The sequence below is a fragment of the Morchella importuna genome (genome assembly GCF_003444635.1).
Source record: "Morchella importuna strain M04M26 chromosome Unknown Morimp01GS034, whole genome shotgun sequence".
Taxonomy (NCBI): domain Eukaryota; kingdom Fungi; phylum Ascomycota; class Pezizomycetes; order Pezizales; family Morchellaceae; genus Morchella; species Morchella importuna.
The window spans coordinates 214,583-236,312 of NW_025763431.1; the positions used below are offsets into that span (position 1 = coordinate 214,583).

Genomic DNA, 21,730 nt, shown 5'->3' on the forward strand with positions numbered 1-21,730 from the left:
ATTATCACTCGACTGCGTGAATGTATTTGAAAAGAGTTGTGGATTCTGTAGCTCTCACATACTTGTATTAGGCTTGTCCAGTTTTGCTTCATTGGTGTCTATCACACACGGTTTAACGTTCTGCGAGTGATGTATAATCTCAGCTCCTATCGTCATGTAAGCTAGTCGATCGATCAATTGATCGATCGTCCAGTAGATCACATTACGTGCATAACCTTGCCGTCACTTCATTCTATGCACCTATATCTACATGTAGATGTAGACATTGCGTAGCGCGTGCTGTACGTACAGATCGATCTAGGGGGCATTCCTGCATGTGTGTGGGGGCTGGGTTGAGCTGGGGACTTGCGTATAAGTAATCGACACCCAGCAAAAGTATACGTATCCTGATATATGCTGTTGGTCGATGTTGTCCACTCCTGGTGGTTCAGTTAAACTTCAGTCAATTCGATACAGGACGGTTTTATTTTATCTTCATCGATCAATCACTGCCACTGGCTCTTCTACACGGTATATCAATTGGTCTTGAACTCTAGTCTTTTTCACACTGCAGAAAGATATCCAGCTCATGGTAGAGAAGACAAAGAAGCAGCCGGCCGCATCATCAATAATCACTCACCAGGAATTTCTGTCTACACAACAGCCTTCTCACTCAACTACCACTAAGTCACGATTGTCCGCTCAGCTAGCATCATCACATCTTCTCACCCGTCACTTCATGACCGCAGAATCCGAGTAAACTGGGCGTTAACTGTCAAGTGCGCCGGAAAAACAATTCTCCGTCCCCACGTTTCACGGAGCCTCAAAGAACCTAGCCAACCCTGGAAGCATTAACAAGTATAGAAAAAAGCAATACGGAAGATCCTTACCATGACCCGCAGCCTGATAGTCAAGAATCCACCAAAGGGCAGAAACGCAAGATCACCGACAACTTCAACTGTTCATAGGATCGCCAAAACTGCCACTGCCACTGCCAGTACTGAGAGAATGCCGAATCCTTCGATTGAAGGGCAGGTCCCTATGGATATTGATATCGACTCGTCTGAGTACGAGACCGACAGCGACGCTGAGCCTGAAGTCGCTCTCTCCACGCTCGATATCGTTTTCTACACAGCCCAAACTAACCTACCTGGCTACTATAGGAATTCTACGTCTCCCTCGACTTCACAATCCCCACCCCGATCCACGCCGGCCCCTCCTCCAACCCCCACACCAACAGCGCCCCCCCCTCCAACCTCCCCCGCCCCGCCCCCTCTCTAGCACCACCCGCTCGGGCCGCACCGGCCGCCGCCAGCTCCCCAAGCGCCCACGCACCACGCCCCCCTCCTCGGACGACGAAGAAAACCCCGTCTCGCGCTGGGCCCACGGCGATCATGGGCGCCTGCAGATCCTCGACCTGCACACCGAGAATCCCCTCCTCTCGTTCGGAAACCGCATCTGGTCCGGCTCCTGGACCGCCACCGTCGGCACCGAGATCTACGTGCGCTGCCCCGAGGGCCCCGCGCCCGAAGACACCCACGAGGTCCGCGGCGTCTACGTCTCGCAGAAAGACACCAGTGCTGCCGCGGCCGCCGGCGCCCATGTCGCTGCTGGCGCGGGCGGCGAGGAGGACCGCGAGGACCCCCGTGCGGGACAGGTGATTGCCACCGCGGGGGTGAGGCTGCACTGCTTGCCGGCGGTGCTGACGGCGAAGCAGAGGCCGTTGGCGGCGCTTGCGGGGGAGCGGACGTATGGGTGGCGGCCGGGGAAGAGCAGCTTTTTGGACCGCCTGGAGGAGATACAGATTGCGAAGGGGGAGAAGAAGCCGCGTGGGGAGAGGGAGGGGAGTACGGAGGGGACGGGGATGGAAAGTGAGACGGATGGGGAACGGGGTCAGGTGCCGCCGAGGGTGGGGTCGTCGGCGTTTCAGAATCGGGTGGATGCGAGTGGGGTGGATGGGGATGGGAGGGGGTGGGAAGGGGTTGGATACGGTGGTGGAGGAGAGTGCGGTGGTGGGGACGGCGAAGGGGAAGGAGAGGGCTTTTTAGTAGCGGGATAGTAGTAGTAATAGTAATGGATAGGCATTGATCTGGTGTTTGGCGTTTTTTTTGTAGCGTGGTTGGTGCTTTGGTTTTTTTTAGGCTCATATAATATCACTCGTAGCAAATCTAACTGTCTCTCATTCAAATATCTTGTAATGATTTATTCTCATTCTGACCTCTGTGTCCTGATCTATAGTAAACGTATGTACTGACATGTAACCTGAGTAGACCTACCATACAGTCGTCAAGAATGAAATGAATATATAATACTCAACCACCAGCATTCAACTCATAGTATACATACATGTAGTACTTGAGTAACACCGCATAAGGTCAAAAATAAAAACTAAACCTTATCCCCATTGATCTCACTTAGGAGGTGGCTCAGTTAGGGATATATATGCTAGGCCTAGGCAGGACCCTTGATTCGTAATATATTTACAAGCAAACAAGCCTGCTCTTTAAAGATGAGGAAGAAGGAACTTTTTGAGTAATACCAAACGCCGTAGTACACCACCGTCTTTTGGGAGAATTCGAAGGAAACATCATATGAACCACAGGGATGAAGAGGATTAAGGATGCTAGATGCGAATAGAAAGGAAAAGACAGGGATGAAGAATGGAAATGGGTATAAATGCTGAATAATATAGAACAGAGTAATATCATAGAAGCAAAAAAGAAGAAAGCAAAAAGAGTCCGCATCATTGATCTCATGCAAGTCAAGAACTATCCATCGTGATCATCATCACCCGCGCATGCGTCAAAGGTCAAGTCATCCACCCATTAAAGTCCGGAAAAAAGAGCCAAAAAAAAAAAAAAAGAAGTACTTATTAATAAAAGACTCGAAATAATCCCACCTACTTACTTCTCCATCCTACTTCTTAAATCCCTCACCAATGCCTTCGCCTCCTCAAGCTCTGCCCCATCCTGACACAACTCATTCGCATACTCCGCCGCCTTGCCCCAATTCGCGTTCCCAAACTCCCACCTAGCAAGCCACATGCGGGCTTTACTCGTGGCCGCCGTGACCCCGACTTCGTCCTCCTCCCTAAGTGCCATCTCCATCCATCTTGCCGCTTCTCGGCCGCTCTGCAGCTTCTCGTGCATGTAGCCAATCTGCAGGAGAATGCTGGGGTCGAAGTGGGTGGTTACCTGCTTCGCGGGCGCGGATGAGACGAGGGCGCGTTTGTAGGCTTTGATGGCCTCACCGGGGCGGTTCATGCGGTCGAAGCAGCTGCCCATGGCTTGCCACATTTGTGGGTCGTAGGGACGTAGTGAGGCGGCGCGCTGGAAGTAGAAGAGGGCGTAGTAGTGCATTTCAAGGACTTCATAGGAGAGACCCAGGCCATACCAGGCGCGATAGTCTTTACGGTTTACATCTAGTCTTGTTAGCACCATACTAGGAGTTGGAAGAGGAGGAGCACTAACCAACGGCACGACGGTACGCCTCGATGGCGGCATGCGTATTCTTCATCTCAACATACTCATGTCCCATAAGCGTCCACGCACTCAATGAAGCGCGGTCCAGCGTCAATGCACGCCGGAAGTACATCACGGCCTTCTCATGCTCGCTCTTGAGTGAATAGTAGTTGCCAACGACACAGCATGTCTCAGGGCGGAACTTGTCTGTTCCGGTTGCCATCTGGGCTATAAAGCCGAGCTTGGGGCGGCGCTCCATCACGTACAAGATATTACTATAATGGTCTAAGCTATCCAGTCTATACGGGTCTGCTTTTATCAGGCCATCGAAGATCTGTTCGGCCTCATCAAAGTCGCGCGCATGATAGAACAACAGCGCGCGCTGTGTCTTGAGCCACGCCGAGCGCGGGAAGATTTGTAGCAGATCTGTGAGCTGCTTATGCACGCCGTCATCGGTCTGATATAGCTCCTGGTTGGTGTTGAGGACAAAGATATTTGTCATGACATTATTCGGGAGTCTATCGAGGATCTCATTGAGGTCGCTAAGGCCGCCAAGCGTGCTCCCGAGCTCCTGCCATGCGGACCAGTTATACGGGTATAGGCAGACACTCTTGCACAGCGCTTTCCTCGCATGTTTGATATTCTTCTGTTTCATGCACACGATTCCATACAGATACAGCAGCCAGGCATCCTCTTCCTCCGTAGGTGGCTGCTCCGCGAATCCCATTTCAAGCGTAGATAACACAAACTGGACCTCACGGTTGCCAGTGGCCGCAGAGTCAAGAGGGCCCAGAATCATCTCGCTTTCCTCATCGCGGCGTTTCTCGCCCGCGATGTAGCGGGAGTAAAGGTGGAGGAACCGGGACTTTTTGGAGGTGCAGGACGCGAGCACTGACGAGGCGCGGTCGAACTCGCGGACGTCGAAGTATGATTTGGCAAGGAGATATTGAGGTAGCTCTTGGGCTTCATGGGGCGTAGGAACTGGGTAGGTGAGTTGCGGGGTGCGAGGGGTTGCGATAGTCGTGAGAGAATTGAGTGCTTCCGCGGCCCTAGGGTGGTGGTGGCATTAGTTTCATCACTACAGCCACGTACCCGAGAGCCCAGAGGGAGGAGAAGTAGGAAAGTAGAGCTGAAGTTACCATTTCGCAGCTTGGTACAGACAGCGTTCAGAGCATTTGACGACAGCAGTTTGTAGTGCTTGGTGCAACTGCTGCGGATCCGGAGCTGTCGTAGCCATGGTATTCCAGCAGCGGTGAGCGATTTGCCTATAACTTAAGTATTAATTGGTATCTAAAAACGATAAGTGATTACTATGGCGATTCCACGATGTATTTCGTCGACCTTGGATACGTCAATTGGAGCTTGTAGGGCGTGAGTGGTAGGTCGTGGGGTTGGAGTGAAGTTGGCGGATCAAAACACAGGGTTAGGGTGGGTCTCTTATCGCGTCTGCACTCTCGCGATACTATGTAGACTCGCTGATGGGGGTATGTATGCCGAACAGGGATTATTTGGGCGAGAGCAGTTGGTTGCCGTCGAGTTTGAGCCATCAGCCATCAGCGAGCCTATCCGTCTTGGCCAGCTACACAAGGTTACATATGTAGGTGGGATTTTCATGCAGGGTAATCATTGACACTCAGGAATCTGGTGTCTTCATCAGTTGGTTTGGCAATTGTGGAATCTGAAAATTATTCAAGTTTTGGTCGTTGATTCGTGCACGAGATAAAATCCACAGAAAACCTCCAATAATAATACACTCGCCTGCATTCCGAAAACAAGAATATGAACCAATACCCAGCGATCTTCTTTTCAAGTTCCATTATCACCAACACACCCGCTCCTCGGAACTACGCGTATTTCTTCAAGCACCACACCACCACGTCACCAACTCTCCTGCTATCATCGTGCCAGTGAGTATTAAAGCCCCTCCAGCACTCCTGATACCCTTCGACTCCTTCGAAATACTTCACCATTGTGTCCTCGAGCGCCTGGAAGAACACTAGCCTCTCGGGCCACTTGTGTTTCGCTTCCTCTTTCACCGCCCTCTCGTCCTCTTTCAGCATCTCCACGCCAGGAAAGTTCATTGCCATCCACACGGCTGGATCCGCATAAAACTCATCTGCCTCATCGAGATACGTCTTCTTTTCTTCTACGGTCATGCCAATAGGTGGCTCACACCCCAATGCCCACAACTCACCGTCACCCTGGATATTGGCTCTCCAAGGCGTTGAGTGGCAGGGCATCAAGAAGCCAGCACTACGCCAGTTATTAGCGTCGTGACGGAGGTAATCCACAACGTCAATAACACCACGCTGGTGGGCCTGCGTGACGTAGTAGGCGAGTGGGAGGTTGAGTAGGACCACTGCCCAGACTGCTAACCGCTTTGCACGGGCGGACCAGGGGAGAGATTCAAGGGCTGCTGCGGAGAGGACGTGCATGATTGGGAGAAGTGGGTAGAGGAAGCGGACTTCTTTGTGTGCGATGAGAGAGTAAATGGCTGTTACGATCACGGTAGTGGCAGCGAGTTGCTTGCCAGCAAAATGTTGGGCGGTGGACTCTGGAGTAAGCAGGAATTTATAGAGGGCATAGAGGGTAAGAGGTAGGCAGGAGGTAAGCAGTAAAGGTAAGCCTTGGGAAAGGTAATAGTGCCAGTCATTGGTGCCATAAAAGTGTGACAATGACTGTAAAAGGTTAAACTGCAGGAACTTCAACGGTGGAAATGTCCAGGCCCCGTAATAACGGTGGTCTGCGATCGCGTTAAGAAGAATGGCAGTAACTCTATCGATAAATCTGCATTAGCGAAATACCATATTTGGTACTAATGTTAAGGACATACCCAACGGTCACAGCCTCAGTAACCAATGTGGCTCTATCTCTCGGTGTACTGCGGTACATAAGGATGCTCCCCAAGCATGTCCAAATCAGGACATTAGTAGGCCTCAGAATACACGCAAACGCTGCCAATAGAAGCGACAATCTCAGGTCACTAAACCATCTGTATTAATACGATATACACGCCAAATAACAGAGAGGGTGGTATTCTTACTTCCTATCAATCTGGCCTTGCAGCGCTCTCCCAATCTTTGTTTTCGGTGCCTCCTTAGTTAGTCCCCATGGCCAATAACACAGAGCCATAGCTGTCACACTAGTCTCCAAGCTGTTCGAGAATGTCCTTGTCGCGCAAAAATAATGGAACGCGCTCCCGAGACTCAAGCATAACTGCACTCTCACAAGAATCAACAAACTGCTTGAATTAGCAACATTAATTAAGAAAAAGTATACGCACACTTGTCCATCCAGCTGCACCACCAAACAACTTCCCAGCTAGCTTCGCTGTAAAGTAGTCACCCAGTGTTGCAAACACAGCTTGCAGCAACTTCGGTGCCACAACCAGTACCTCAGCCCTCGTCTCACCCCTAAGCTTCAACACCTTCGAGACAAAGTCTGCAACTTTGTAGACACCTGCAAAGATCAAAGGGTGCGCAATTGAGCGTAGCTGATTACGCCATTCCTACAATCAAACTTCTATTAATTTACTACGCCTCTACTACCATTACCGCAACCGCGTCACAGCACAGCAGGGAGATACCCAAGTAAGCCACCCTTCGCCAAACACCATTCTCCACGCCGGCTCCAACGACTGAAAGTATTCATCTGGTTGGAAGAAAGTACGGGTGGTGAGGGCATTGACGATACGGAATGATAGGATCGAGAAGAACACCACCGAGGTGAGTGAGAACGAACGCTTTTTTGGACGCGGCACTGCCGGAGGAGGTGAGGGGGTCGCCATAGTGCGCGAGCAATTATTGATAATGGTGTTGAGGTGTCGCTGGCCTCCGAATGAGTGTGATGACGATAGTGAGGCTCTGTGCGGCTCTTCGCCAAGAACTGTCAGCCGAGGTGGGGGCGGTGGGGCCGAGTGAGTTCCGGTGAAGGGGAAGACGGATGACCGGTGGTGCAGTGGTTGCCGATCAGGTCATCTTAACACGTAACCGCTAGTTGACGTTTTTGATACAACTACACTCAAATTTGTGAGATGTAAGTAAAATATGCCGGAGTAACAAGTATGTAGATCAGTAGGATAGCTGCATGTAGTACTACATGAAGTGACTACATCATGATCATAATCATATTGACCTGTAGGCATAGGATAGACCAAAGTCACCAGACCCTTGGGATTAAGGAAGCTCGCAGAAAAGATGGCCAATATCAGATATGCTATACTAGGAAAGGTACATGTATTCTAGCTAGATAAATTCAGTATATTCATTGCATTGAATCAGCAGGCCTAATGAAACCCCAGTTGTTGAAAGCACTACGTATCAGGCGGGGTTTTCCGTTTGTTTCGAACGCTTCTATAAATTTGATAGCTTCGTGTGCAGTTCTCTCATGTTAAGTGTTCATTCAATGTTGAGTATTTCGATAACCATTATAACTATTATCATATTAAATGCACTTGTAATTGACACCTTAAGTCGCAAGTAGAATTGGTCATGTCATAATTATATGAGTCCGAATTAACATCAATTTTTAATTGTACGGTTGTCTAATTATGTATAGTCACCAAGCTAGACCGAAGTCAAAGTTGAGAGCACACCCAATTTTCCAGCTACAACCTCCATATATATATTTCGCTGCATCAAGAACCTCCTCGGAGGTTTAAACACAGATACATGACTAGCCGTAAGACTAGATGGACATGGATATGGAGTAGGATTTGATGGATTTGTCTTTGTGATTCCATTGATAACAACCACAAAGAACTGATGGATCTACCATCTTCTACTGAGCCTAGTGTAGCTGTAGCAAGACGACCTTCACCTATAGACCCAGGCCTATATATTATATCATTATGCATGCTGCGCCTCCTTTTTCGGCGAAATTTTCATGCACAACGGCCTGGTCTATGGCCTCCCCCACAATCATCTCCTCACGAAATTCAAAGTGGTCCTATATCTCCGTCTACACTAGGCTCCTGCTGAGTGTGATTCTACTGGTCGTGATTGCCTTAGCAACCTTCATCTTTATTGTGTCAACTAGTCAACTCCGCGAGGCACTCATATTCGCCACAGCTGCTTTGTTGATTGCGTTAATATTGCTCTTTGCCTCCTTGCTTCGAGATGCTGGGTCTATCATTGAAGTAGAAGATCATGCAGGTAATAATGGTGCAGAATGTGGTAACTCTATAGAGTTATCAGGAATTATTATCGAGCTTCCGGGAGACTCAGCTAGTTTGGGGACCGGTGACACAAGCGATTATGGTGCTAGGCTTTGGGGCTTGCACCTTGTGCGGTCAGGTGGCGAGTCGGTGATTGACCCTATGGCTGGTCAGCTCCCATATGTTCCCCATATTGGGTCGAGGCTCAGTGGACTTAGTGAGTTTAGAGATGGAAGTAGAAGCGTGACGCCTAGATTTCGGTCTAGACTGCGTGTGATGAACGAGTGATTATGTGTGATTCCTTTTTGAATTTCCTTTTTCCCATCTCCTGCAAAAGTGAAGGATGCCTAACGTTCTAATATTCTAAATCCACATGGTAGATAAAAATTTGAAGGAGATATTTACCTTTCTTTTATCCTAACTAGGTTTAGCATCTGTAGGTCTCAAACAAAAGGCTTAATTCTCCTCTTTGTTAGTTGCCACACTTATGGATTTACACATTCTTTGTTCCATAAGTAGGCCTAATATCATTTGATCGAGAGTTCCCCTCTCTCTTCTGTCATGTATGTGAATCACCGGCTAGATCTGCCAGTATCCGCTCATTCGACATAGACTCTTCAAGATGACAGACACAACCAAGACCGGATTAATCGCAAGCACCCTGGTGTTTTCTACCACATCCGCTACTTCTACCGCAGTTGGCCGACCCGGTATCTCCACAAACGAAGAAGGTTCCGGAATATGTGCCTTCAACGTGGAAGACCTTAATTCAGCCTTCGGCCCTGTGATATGGGCAAATTGCTGTGTGAAACGGAACCCAGCACTGAACTGCCCACCTCAAACCCAAAGATATCCCAAATGTCCTACTGGGTGGTATAACTGCGGAGACCCAAATAATCACAAGGAGATGTGTAGTATGGCAACAGATGGATACACGGATCAAAAGCCACTGAATAAAAAGTGCTGTCCCAGGTGAGCATAACTATCTCTCTCGTATCGTAAGATGTAGTTCTAGTGACTGAGAATTCTGCGAAGAAATTTCCATTGCGGCATCAGCTATGAGAGCCCTTGCGAGCTCATTCCAGGAACTACAAATTCTACGGCCTTCCCACCGTTCATCAACCCGGGGAGGGTTATCACAAACTCCCTTTATCTCGCCAAAGCTGACGTCTTTGCTGGTTGTAATGACGCCTCTAAGATATCACCGACCGTGGTTGGTGGCTTAGTAGCCATATCAATCCTCGTGCTCTGCGCTATCTGTGCCTTAATAATGGTCTGTATCCGACGGAGTCTCCTTCGAGACCCGCGTGCATTGCATTGGACACGCTATTTCAACTTCTCCCGTTCGAAAAAGAAGTTCTATGACCGACGGGGACCAAGTGTCCAAAATCTACGGATCACTGTCATGAAGGAATGTAAGGTCGAAGGCAAAAATACCTCTGAGAAGAATAAGAATGCAGACGCCCCTACGAAAAGTTTTTTACCAGGATTACCGCATTTCCCATTGAGTTCTTTATGGGTGGATATTGGGGAGGCAGCGAGAATGAGTAGAATTGTGTCAAGAGAAGGTAGTATTAGTGGCGATAGGGTAGCTGAACCTGAATCCTCGCCGTCGATCAGCTCGCCGTTGGGAAGTCTGTTTAGTAGGGGAAGTTCCTCTTTGGGGAGTCCACCTTTGGGGAGTCCGCCTATGGGGAGTCCGCATATGGAGAGCCCACCACTGGAGAGTCTCCCTCTAAGGAGTCCACTTCGTAGAGGAACCCCACCTATGGAGAGTCCACTTGGTAGGGGAAGTCCGTTAGGGATGGGGAGTCCGTTGAAGTATTGATGTTGATATTTGTGTACTCGATCTGGTTTTTATTTTGTGTCTTGTTTATGCCTTTCTGTAGATCTTCAGATATTCCTTTACTGGCGGGTGATATGTGTTGTATGTAGTTTAATATTTATGTGACACTTGAGTGCATTCCCATGCCCTCTATGTCTTCTGTGCCTGGGTAGCGGTGTAGGCCCAATTTTCTTGTGGTATTATAAAAAAGGATTGCGTACCAATGACGCGTCTCTATCTAGAATAGCTTGTCAATACCAAAAAAAATCTGTGTGGAGGTTTGGATACGATTTCCTCGTTCTAGAGAGGGTTTATATTCGCGAATTCAGATAACGTGCGAGTCTTCCGGAGCGATCGAAACCCATTTATTTGTTTGCAGGGAGCTAAGTAAAAATTTCGTCAATAGAAATCTTTCGGAGCTTCGAGCTTACACGGAGGAAGGCTTGATCGGGCGTGAATGATAAACACTAGAATTGTCGTTAATAATATACACCAAAACCGGGAGCAACTCTAAAAAATCGAGTAAAAAATTTATCCTGTCTAGGCCTTCTCTGACACGGTTTGGTCAATTGCGATTTTATTGAAGGGACGTGACATCATTAAGAGATCAAGCTCGGAGCTCGAGTCCATATTGCTTAGGATGAGGGTACGTACAATTAGGTACAGGGACACTGCAGGAAGTAACTACCCGCTCCTGAACCTGAAGGTTGATTTTTCCCCACTTTTTCCGAAGACATGTTAGGGCGTTTTTGTTGAATTGTCTATCATCTTAGAATATCGGATGTTCACCAGAGCTCGGAGCTAGGGTTGCGCAAAAGTCTGGGCAGGGTCTGGCACGTGGAAATGCGCTAGCTGGTGTGGAGCTAGACCCCTCAGTTGTGACCTTGTGACCTGTATGATATCCCCTCCTTCTAAATTCGAATCCTACCGTCTTGTCCGCAACCAGACTTACCCCTGACCTCTAGATCCCATCCGAGTGAAAGAACTCCTTCAATTATCAGATTCCCAATCACAATTCACAAGAACAGTATCTCTCGCAAGATGACTACCAAACGTCCCGAGTTCGAGGCTATTTTCCAGGAGACTATCGTCCCAGAGCTGATTGCTGAGGTGCACAAGACCGGAATCTCTGACAATGCTGTGGAGTGGATAGCAAAGGTAATGTTTCTCATTCACAGTATTGCTATCTCAATTGTTCACTCATGATGTGGTTCTTTAGAATCTTACCCACAATACCATGGGAGGGAAATACAATCGTGGTATGACTGTACCGGATACCTACCGCATTCTTCTTGGAAAAGACAAGTTGAGCCCCGAGGAGTTCAAGCAGAGTGCCATTCTTGGATGGTGCACTGAATTGGTAATATTTCTCAATTGCACTGTTCATTGTTAGATTACAATTGCTTATTGTATTTGGCGGTTTTGTACAGCTCCAAGCTATGTTTTTGGTCGCCGACGATATCATGGATAGCTCCAAGACTCGTCGTGGCTCTCCTTGCTGGTACCTGATGCCAGATGTTGGAAGCATTGCCATCAACGATTCCTTCATCCTTGAATCCGCCATCTACATTCTGTTGAAGAAACACTTCAAGGGAACGTCCTACTATGTTGACCTTTTTGAACTCTTCCACGAGGTAAACCTATCGAAAACAACTTGTAATTTATTCAATTGTTGATTATCTCCTAGGTCACCTGGCAAACCGAGCTCGGTCAGCTCGTAGACCTTCTCACCGCTCCTGAGGATAACATTGACCTCAGCAGGTTCAACTACCAGAAGTACTACTTTATTGTCCGTTACAAGACAGCCTTCTACTCTTTCTACCTCCCCGTCGCACTAGCGATGTACCAGGCTGGTATTGCAACCCCCGAAAACCTCTCGCGTGCCCGTGATGTTCTCATCCCGCTAGGAGAGTACTTCCAGGTCCAGGATGACTACCTTGACTGCTACGGCGACCCAGAACACATTGGAAAGATCGGGACCGATATTCAGGACAACAAGTGTGGATGGCTTATTAACAAAGCTCTCGAGCTTGTGACCCCTGAGCAGCGTAGAGTGCTCGATGAAAACTACGGTCGTAAGGATGCTGCTTGTGAAAAGGTCATCAAAGAAATCTACTTGGAGCTCGGGCTTGAGGCACACTACCAGGCATATGAGAGGAAATCCATTGAGATGATCAAGGAGCTCATCTTGAAGGTTGATGAGAGCCAAGGGCTGAAGCAGGACGTGCTTCTGGGTTTCTTGAACAAGATTGCTGGAAGAAGCAAGTAAACAAGATTAAGGATACCTGGTGTTCCTTATTTTGTAGTGAATTAGCGTGCGATTCGAGTTGATTTTGATGATTATTTCATAGTTAGGAGCAAATCGATACCTCGCTAGAATCTTACGCAAATGGGTTTTAATTTGTTGCGCCATTGTTCAAACCGTGATCAAATACTCACAAGCTCGTATATATCTGTAGGTGAATACTACAGGTGCTTGCACCAGTCCCCTGTGATATTGAGAATGATTTATCAGTGATTGTAAATCCGTCGTCATTCCGTCACCGCTAGGAAGCTTACCTGACTAGATCAGCGATTCCAACGTATTTCGAGATCTAGGGGGTTCCGTCGAATGCCATGTGCCAGTATTTCCCAGAGCAGGTACGAAACCACGGATATATATATTCTGTCTGGTATCATAAATGGCTTTTATCAACTGGTCGCGGTGTCTACCAGGGACTTGTCCCCACTCTCTGTCATGAATACTTCACCTTCAACAACATTACAGGCCCTGAAGTAGCATCTTGATATACAATTACTGAGAGGAAGGTACTAAAAGGATGTCTATAGATCTAGAAGAAAGTTTATTCTTAATCCTTAATCTAATAAATATTGTTGGGTAAAACTATCGGGCGCGAGCGAGGAATTCATACATTTATAAGGAACTTAGCAATTAGCACCTGAGTTAGTAATTGACAAACATAAAGGCGTTCTCGAATTTGCATGCCTCTGGTTTTTGGAACATAAGATTTCTTAGGTAAAGACTGATTTAATTGATTGGTATTACTATTCCGCGTTCACATCAAAACAAAAACATATTTCTGCCATAATCTGCTGTAGAGGCCACGTGCTCCATATGATGTTACGTGCAAGGAGCATGGCCGAATAATGGATTACAGGAGTGGATTAAATTCTCTATTTAACTTTCACGATAAATCTTTTACAATCTTTGCAATGCACATGTCCGCAAAGACGTGTGGCGTTCCGTTGATCTTTAATAGTATGCTTGCATGTTGGTAGATCCCTTGGGGACCTCAGACTCTCATTCGGAGTCATGCCACATTTGCAACATGTCCAAAATAGTCCACCGAGGCTGTCCGAATTGTTGGTGGTGTCCCTAGAGGAATTTCCAGTTGAAGTAGACATGTTTGGGTGTTGAAAATTGGTGATATAGTTTGGTGATTTGGTTGTTTGATAGTCGAGTTATTTGCAATTGGTATTGAGTGGTATAACGATCAATTTATAGTGATTTTCGTGATGTGCTCTATACTATTAATCACTATGTCGCATATTTATATAGAAGTGTGTATTTCAAATGGTCGAGTGGGGCGATCAATTTGAAAATCTGTAGAATATAATTGAAAAATTATTTCTACTGAAGAGCTCAAACACCTTTGAAGGTCTTTTGAATTCAATAATAATTTAAGTCATAGAGTGTCACTCACCTTGAGCAGTCCCGGCGCATAATTGAAATTGCCTCACTGGAACGTTTTCCTTTGAGGCTAGCTTCTGCTCCGCCACCACAGGGAACAAATAACTTCCCGTGCCTCAACTCAAGAAGTTGCCCACATGTACATTACAGCTATCTAGATTTATCCATTCTAATGCGTGTGTATGTAATAGCGAGGTTTGTTGGTGAGCCGCTACTGTAGAGTACATGGACTTCAATTGCGTGTGAATTACTTGAGGTCCGTGCATAGCTTACCTACTCTCCAACCACGCCTCAGGGTAAAGTGCTGTAGTCCATAGGAGAAGATGCCTTCAGGCCAATAACCGATTTGTTAGTTCTACGTTAATAGCATGATAGTACCATATTTATTCCCATATACTTAATCACTATTTACATATTTACTACCTCATTTAGATTATGTGTAATAGAGCTACACAGTCTTATATTCGGCCATTCAAAGCCGAGTTATAGCCCACAAGTGCCCTTAACGTGCTCGTGCCCTACTTAAAATCTCATAAAAATTGCAGGGAATCTGGAAGGCTCGACCTTGGGCCCATGGCTCAGTTCCCTCACTCCCTTGTTGACCGCTTTTGATATTGAAGCCGGTCCGGGTATGTGCGTGGTTATGTGAGACCAAGCGTTGTGCGTGTGGCTGCCATTATTCTTTACCAAACTTCAATGGGCGTTTAATTCAAAGTCAATTCCGTAGAATGCTTTCCTACTTGGGGCGTGGAATCTTTAGGCCCTGTGTTAAGCACCGTACTAGGAACGCCCAGGGCCCGCAATAGCTCTATGTGCCAAAGTACTTCACTCCAGCCTCCATGAGCCCCTCAACCATGGTACACTCTAGATCTCGGGGTTGTCAGCTAGGTCCTAAAATAATTCCATGTGCAATATATGTATGTATGTACTAATCTTGTCCCTCCAGCAAATAACTTTATTCTCTATGCATAGATATAAATAATAAGTATATATACGTGTATACATGCATTTGGATGTGTGTGACGCGGATACGTGTTTTACGCAGTAGCGCCCAGAGCAAATTAACACCGGGGAGGGACCGGGGAAAAAAAAATTGAAAAGTACGCATGCCTTTCGTAGTTCGATATCCATCAGCCGAAGCCGGTGCAGTCAATGCGTAGCCCTAAATTATTTTTCTCGGCTTTTGAGTCCCTGCCATATATCCCTGCGATACCTATCCCCGCCATTGTTCTCTTCCGTCCTAGCTTCTCTACTCCAATTCAAAACCAAAATTTCGTGTGTTAATTCATCACAATTGGCCAGAAATCTCCTCCATTGTGTTTACGCTATCTACTCTACTTCAATTTAAAGTCAAAGTTTTTCTAGAATAGTTACAGCTTTCATCAAACTCGGTGTTTTTATTCATCCTGTTTGGCTAGAAATCTCTTAAAGGTATGCTTATTTCTAGTCTTCAAGCAAAAACGTTGTGATTAAAAACGACTAGCCAACAGGATCGAATCACTTACACTTGAAAAACGATAGGGAAACGGCGAAGCACGCAAGGTAATATATTTTAATATTCGATGCGCAATTAATTGATCTTCAATGTTTTTAGTTGTCTTTTCTTCGATCATTTATGCGATTGCTTCAGAGCTGGCTTCATTTATCACAGCAATTCAACCCATAGTACTAACTTAGTTACATTGAGGAGAAGGTACGGACACTAATGCAACCCCATAGTATTAGTAGTCTACAACGATAGCTATTGTGTTAGGACCGGGCTATGTTATGTTCTAGAGACTTTGGATAGCTAGGCATAAGGCAACATTTACATCAACTACACTGACAGTTATACACAAATCGATAGCACTATACCCTACAGTCCTAGATTATATCAACCAACCATGACACCAAGCTTGGATGAAAGCGAGCATGATTATGAGTTCCCACTCCCGCGTTATAATTCTTTCGTAAGGGAACATTTCCCTGATTACGACATAACTGCGCCGAGTAGTGGCGCTCGGCCTGAAATCCCTATATCACCTGGTCTTCCCCCCCGGGAGCCTTCCATATTGGATACTACCCCAATATTGGAAGCCGAAAACCACGACCTACCTTCACCAACAGATCTAGAAGAAAAACCCAAGTATTGGGTTAAGCTCGTTTCTAAATTGAAAAAGTGTGTAAGAAAAATCTTATGGAAGCTACACAAAAAGAACCCGGATCAGGGCGACGACTCAGAAAGCTTAATTTAGGGTCTTAACTACTCCATTGAACTGGGTGTGGTGAAGTTTTCGTGATACTCAATTGACACTATCGATTGAATGGCCTAATTTAATTACTAAATGAACAAGTTTCACGAAATAAAGTTCAACCAACAACTAAACTACAGGTCGAATCTCTGAAATATCACCAGCAATCGTTCAAATTTCGAACTCATAACAAAATCCAACCAGCTGTACTAGGAAAGCTTAATAGTATTAGAGAGACTTAATATGGTTTGTGGGGGGGGGGGGGTAGTGTAGGAAAAAAAATAATAGGGCGGACCAGGACAGAGACCTAGGTCATCTAGATGGCTAAATATAGAATATTTGCATGTATAGGTCATCTCTGAAGGCTGGAAAGTTATCGTTATAACATGCTTCATTGGCTCATGACATGAAACAAATTGCGAGTTAAAGGGGTCTGGTACTACGTATATAAGGCAATAATGGAGGAAGCCAGAAATATGGGTTGTTCTTTTATTTAGTCAAAGTCTCTTCAATTGTGCTTTACTAAGTATGTCAATAACTCTAAATACTACTTCTACTTGCTAAGTAGTATTTAATATTTTGTTTTGGTTTGTGCCTGAAATCTATAGTGCAATTTGCAAAACTCTTGTCAACCACTCGTTGAATAAAGCAAAAAGCCGGGTAAACCAAGCATGGCGATAATCTCGACACTCAGATCCGCGAGTTTGCGGATGTATCCATCGTAGTGATGCACACCCCCATCCTAGCTTGGTCCGGTCCAGTGAACTTACTTTTTCAATTCACAATGAGAAAAGTCAGGCAGTCACGTCACATCTGTCACGACATGTGATATTCAGAAAACTACAAGACCCTTAAGACGTTTGGTGACATCAATATTGGCAGACATAGACGAATTTTATGTAATAAGCGAGCCACCGGGATGATCCCCGAGACATACTTGTCAGCCATTTTTCAATCACACTTGCTCACTCGCCACCACTTGTAAAAAGCAATGATATTTTGGTACAACCTCAATTACTTCTTGCCACTCACCCGGGAAGCCGGTAGGAATCCTCCGAGCAAGAAAAAATAAAAGCTCATCCCAGACAGCCCGTTAACCTGCGTTCGCCTAAGAAAAAAGAAAAAATAGTAACCCCCCGCCGATGGATTAACCGATTACCGATTCAAGATCCCAACCATGCTCATGCCATTCTGCCTATGTATATCCCATCTCCCACTATTATTATGCAGTAGTACTTGACTTGACAGCGCCACATTGTACCTGGTAACTCAACCAAGTAACCACTTGATCCGTTTCAAAAAATAAAAACCTCAAAAATAATAAACCCAGATCAAATCCAATTACCGTACTCGTAAACTTGCAAGCAAACCAAACAGGTGAAGGGAAGAAAAACACTACAGCAAAGGTTTTTCACAAGTCCAATAAGAAAAAAAGGGTACACTGATATGCTCATCATCCACTATCACTCCCACTTGTTCCCCCCCCCCCCCCCCCGATCGTTTACACCCAAATCACCACGCCCCATCCAATAGACCAGAAAAAACCCCCATCCGTCCAATTTTTTTTTCATCTATATCGTCACACACAAACAAAAAACATAAGAGATGTCTGTCGTAGATGTCGCTCGAAACCGAACATTGTGCATATCAAAACAAAACAGAAAATGCGAGGCAGCGCATAGAGATGTAGCACATCCGGGATCAACCGGAGTGGTAAAAAGATATAAAAAGAGCGATAACAAACAAAAGAAACAAAGAAATGTGTTAGGGGGTGGATTTAGTACTAGAATTACATAAAACATAGAGCAAGGTATCGTTCCCACCCATTCTCCTCAAGCAGTATATCGCAGGGCCTCTCGTCGACATAACACTCGATATATCTTACGCTTCATGTTAGGCCGCTGCTGCAATGCCTTCTAAGCATCGCTCTCGCCATTTGCAACAACAGGTCTCTTGGGGTTTCTAAGGGTCAAGGGGAAAGAGTAATCATCTGGGTCTTCCTCCTCACTATTTCCACCAGTTTCGTTAGCATGACATGACACCCACGGAATTAGGGCGTATAAAACTTACGGAAGCCTCCATCCGACGTAGTCTTCGGTGTTGAGTCCCTCCATACCCTCCTGCAGTGATGCAAAGTCACCAGGAGTCATCATACCAGAGCGGTCTCTTGGAGATCCTGGCGCAGACAACGGACGTGAAACCTTTTGTTCCGTGCCGTCAAAGAATGGGAATGGCTCCTTGGAATCGAAAGAGTTGGGGTAGGCTATTGGTTTAGTTAGCATCATATTCATTTCAAAGATCTCGCACAAAAATTACCTCTTCTCAAAGCCAACTGCCTAGCCTTCACGTACTCCATTCCCATTCGTTTCCAGTCCAAAAGATCGCTCAATCGTTCTGTCCTGTTCCTCTGGTTGATTCTTTGTCTCCTGCTCTTCACCGTGAAATCGTACATGTACTCGCAAAGCTGGTTAACGGAGTCATCGACACCCTTCATGCGACGATCTACAATGTAGATACCGTAATCGGAGGCGTTCTCGATAAGCTCCTCCATGTAACAACCGAACCCGGACAAATTGGTGGTAATCGAAGGTACACCCATGACAGTGCACTCAGCAGGAGTGTAACCCTACACCAAACGTTAATTATCCGGAAGCTGTTAACTTTGTAAAGATAGGCTCTTACCCATGGCTCGTAGTAAGAAGCGAAAACGCCTAGATGTGTTCCGCGCACAAAGTCGTCGTAATCGAGGGACAGCACAGGATTTGAAGAGTTCAAGAATTCGGGGTGGAAAATGACTTTGACACGATCCGAAGGGTGGTTGAATAGTTGTACCCGGCGGATCTGGTTCAAGATTGGGTCATTGCTATCATCAAGCTAGAATAAAGTTAGTACCTAGTAATCAACAGGCTAAAGATAGTGGGATATCACTCACCATATTGTGTGTGACAATTGGAGGCAGCGAATTTCTCTTCAAACCAAACACTCTTCGCTTAAGCATAACCTTCTCTTGGCTGCTCATCAAGTCCTTCTCCCCAGGAGCAACGTCGCCATCATGCCACCTCAAAGCGCGCTCAAACAACCTCTTTCCAATACCCTTCTCAACACTGTCCACAGTTTCCCTCAAAGCCTTAATGACGGCCTGTCCCTTCAAAGCTTCAACGGTCAAGGAATGTGTCTGCGCGGGCATAATGATAAATGCGACAACTGTAGTCTTTGAGCCAGAGATCTTGAGGCGGTGGTTCAAACGAGCAAGAGACTCGATAAACATATCCACTCCCTTGTTACGGTATTCATAACGTCCTGCAGTGAAGAAATATAGAGTATTTTCCAAATCGAAATCGTTGTGACCATAGAAATGTCCCCGGATGAAGTCGTTAATCTTCTCCTTGGATTGAGCGTGTAGGTTCTGGAACTCGTGCATAGCAGAAAATTTGATGACATTAAGACCATTAGGAAGAACACCGTCGGGCTTGCGCTTCAGCAAATGCTCCGACTCGTACGCCGTGATATGGGAAACGGTGGTGAAGACATCGCATGAGTGGGTGGCCGCACGCTCGACACAGTAACGGTGGTAAATTCCTCGCTTGCCTGCCTCCGCGTCGACATCAAAGTACTGAAGGTTGTTGTAAAAATCTACTGAACCTGCACAGAGGTAACGTCCAAGAAGGGTCGCATGGGTTGTGAAGATAGTAGTGACGTCAATGCGTCGTTTGCGGCAGAGGGGAAGAGCAACACCAGCTAACCACTCATGGAAATGAGCAATGACCGCCTTCGAAGTCTCGTTGCTCACAAACTAGAAAAGAATTAGCGGGTCCAAGCATCAGAAAAATCAAGGCAAAATACATACCTCTCCAAGGAACCAAGCGACCAAATAACCAAAAACAATTGCCTCATTGGTCTCAGAATCTCCAGGCGGGCAAGGGATTCCAGCAGTGCTCCACAAATCCGCCTTCCACTCGTCCAAATGCTTGTAACCAGTGCCGGTGTCAAAGAGAAGAACTCTTGGGGCACCGTCAATCAACCATCTTCCGTACACATATTGAATACCACGGTCTGACATTGAAGCTAATGTTGCCTTCAATGCAGGGTTTGTTGGCTCGATAGCTTCAACTTCAACCGCAGCCTATGAAACATCATCATGTGTGATTAGTAGACTGCTTGAATAGTAATGTGAAAGCAATGAAAGATACCACCCGATTTCAAAAGAAATGATGAACGTGAGGGTGCGGGATGATATGGATCAAGAACTTACAGAAGTGCGGTTGAGAGGTCCAATCAGACAGTAACGTTCACCATACTCGGCAGTAGTGATTGGGGCCTTCGATTTGATAACCGAATAGATACCACCAACTATGAGACGCCGTCGAATTAGAACACAGCTCCTTCGTAATTTTCAATTCCTAAAATAAATCAGGAAGAAAAATATACCTCTGTTTGCAACCTCTGTTGAAATCTCGAAAAGGAGATGGTTCTTAACATCTCTCTTGTGTTCTCTGCCGTCAGACATCTTGTACTGTGGTTGTACTGTGTTGTACCTTGGTGTGTACTGTAAATGTTCTCAATTGCTTCCTGTTGCTGCAACTAGAGATACAGAGGTCAGTAAACTCGTCCGGAGGAACTCTTTATTATGTCCTTTTTTGCCCAAGCAATTGGATGTGACACGAAAAGGAAAAAACAAAACGGAAGAAAAGTGGATGGCCCGGCGGAACCGGGCCCCACCAACTACAGCCGCGCTGCGCTGCGGGAGATTTACTTACAAGTCTCTAATCCACGAAAAAAAATCACGAAAAATGGTGTAAGGATAGCGGCTGCACAGGCTGCAGGAGAAAAAAGGCTGAAATAACGGACAGGTGGATGGGACGGTAGGGATAGGAATAAAGGCCGCAGTGGAAACACCTGTTATTGGGAGGTGTTTTTATGTGGTTGTGAGATTGAGATGGGGGTGTGCGGGTGGCCGAGTGGAATGATGGGGGGGGGGTGGGAGATATGTGAGGAATGAGGATTGAAATAGGCCGGTTGCAGGAGCGGGAGGGGTGGGACCCTTGGAAGTTGGAGAGATATGTACCAAGTTAAGCAGAAAGATTCAAAGGTGGAGGCTAAAGTAGAGTACGATGAGGAAGGATAAGCTGGCATCAATCTTAGATGATGGGCGAGGTCAAGCGGCAGCAATAGAGGGGCTTAGGAACAGCCCCACCATAGTCAACACCACAGTTACTAGTAGCTTAGGCATGGTACTAAACTGCTTCATAGTTTGTCACCGTGCCTTTCAGTGCTTCAGAGTTCTTTTACTTTTCACGGTCCCTTATTTGCTCAGAATAATTTGATACTCGGGATGAGAAAACTCAAGGGGGAAATGTAAAAAGAAACGTGGCCGGGGACTAGAGCATG

At 46.4% G+C, this 21,730-nt stretch overlaps 7 protein-coding genes across 7 annotated transcripts; 4 read left to right on the forward strand and 3 right to left on the reverse strand.

Annotated features, from left to right (window-relative positions):
* Window positions 1-870: 870 nt before the first annotated feature.
* On the forward strand, window positions 871-2,038 carry LAJ45_09138 (uncharacterized protein; the record flags this gene model as incomplete). Its single annotated transcript, XM_046118683.1, has 3 exons — window positions 871-1,077; window positions 1,143-1,151; window positions 1,220-2,038. The coding sequence occupies 3 exons, from the start codon at window positions 871-873 to the stop codon at window positions 2,036-2,038; spliced, it is 1,035 nt and encodes a 344-aa protein (XP_045968068.1).
* Window positions 2,039-2,882: 844 nt separating this feature from the next.
* LAJ45_09139 (uncharacterized protein) lies at window positions 2,883-4,677 on the reverse strand (the record flags this gene model as incomplete). The annotated part of the gene is made up of 3 exons (XM_046118684.1): window positions 2,883-3,400; window positions 3,450-4,489; window positions 4,580-4,677. The coding sequence occupies 3 exons, from the start codon at window positions 4,675-4,677 to the stop codon at window positions 2,883-2,885; spliced, it is 1,656 nt and encodes a 551-aa protein (XP_045968069.1).
* Window positions 4,678-5,284: 607 nt separating this feature from the next.
* LAJ45_09140 (uncharacterized protein) lies at window positions 5,285-7,227 on the reverse strand (the record flags this gene model as incomplete). Its single annotated transcript, XM_046118685.1, has 5 exons — window positions 5,285-6,215; window positions 6,274-6,423; window positions 6,484-6,656; window positions 6,724-6,948; window positions 7,027-7,227. The coding sequence occupies 5 exons, from the start codon at window positions 7,225-7,227 to the stop codon at window positions 5,285-5,287; spliced, it is 1,680 nt and encodes a 559-aa protein (XP_045968070.1).
* A 1,062-nt stretch (window positions 7,228-8,289) lies between these two features.
* LAJ45_09141 (uncharacterized protein) lies at window positions 8,290-8,883 on the forward strand (the record flags this gene model as incomplete). The annotated part of the gene is made up of 1 exon (XM_046118686.1): window positions 8,290-8,883. The coding sequence occupies one exon, from the start codon at window positions 8,290-8,292 to the stop codon at window positions 8,881-8,883; it is 594 nt and encodes a 197-aa protein (XP_045968071.1).
* Window positions 8,884-9,217: 334 nt separating this feature from the next.
* Window positions 9,218-10,423, forward strand: LAJ45_09142 (uncharacterized protein; the record flags this gene model as incomplete). Its single annotated transcript, XM_046118687.1, has 2 exons — window positions 9,218-9,567; window positions 9,631-10,423. The coding sequence occupies 2 exons, from the start codon at window positions 9,218-9,220 to the stop codon at window positions 10,421-10,423; spliced, it is 1,143 nt and encodes a 380-aa protein (XP_045968072.1).
* A 1,038-nt stretch (window positions 10,424-11,461) lies between these two features.
* LAJ45_09143 (uncharacterized protein) lies at window positions 11,462-12,689 on the forward strand (the record flags this gene model as incomplete). The annotated part of the gene is made up of 5 exons (XM_046118688.1): window positions 11,462-11,578; window positions 11,640-11,780; window positions 11,851-12,054; window positions 12,108-12,273; window positions 12,328-12,689. 5 exons carry the CDS (start codon window positions 11,462-11,464, stop codon window positions 12,687-12,689), a joined length of 990 nt encoding a protein of 329 aa, XP_045968073.1.
* Window positions 12,690-18,258: 5,569 nt separating this feature from the next.
* Window positions 18,259-20,849, reverse strand: LAJ45_09144 (uncharacterized protein; the record flags this gene model as incomplete). The annotated part of the gene is made up of 8 exons (XM_046118689.1): window positions 18,259-18,349; window positions 18,413-18,605; window positions 18,659-18,968; window positions 19,025-19,216; window positions 19,275-20,135; window positions 20,190-20,465; window positions 20,595-20,692; window positions 20,771-20,849. The coding sequence occupies 8 exons, from the start codon at window positions 20,847-20,849 to the stop codon at window positions 18,259-18,261; spliced, it is 2,100 nt and encodes a 699-aa protein (XP_045968074.1).
* Window positions 20,850-21,730: the final 881 nt, after the last annotated feature.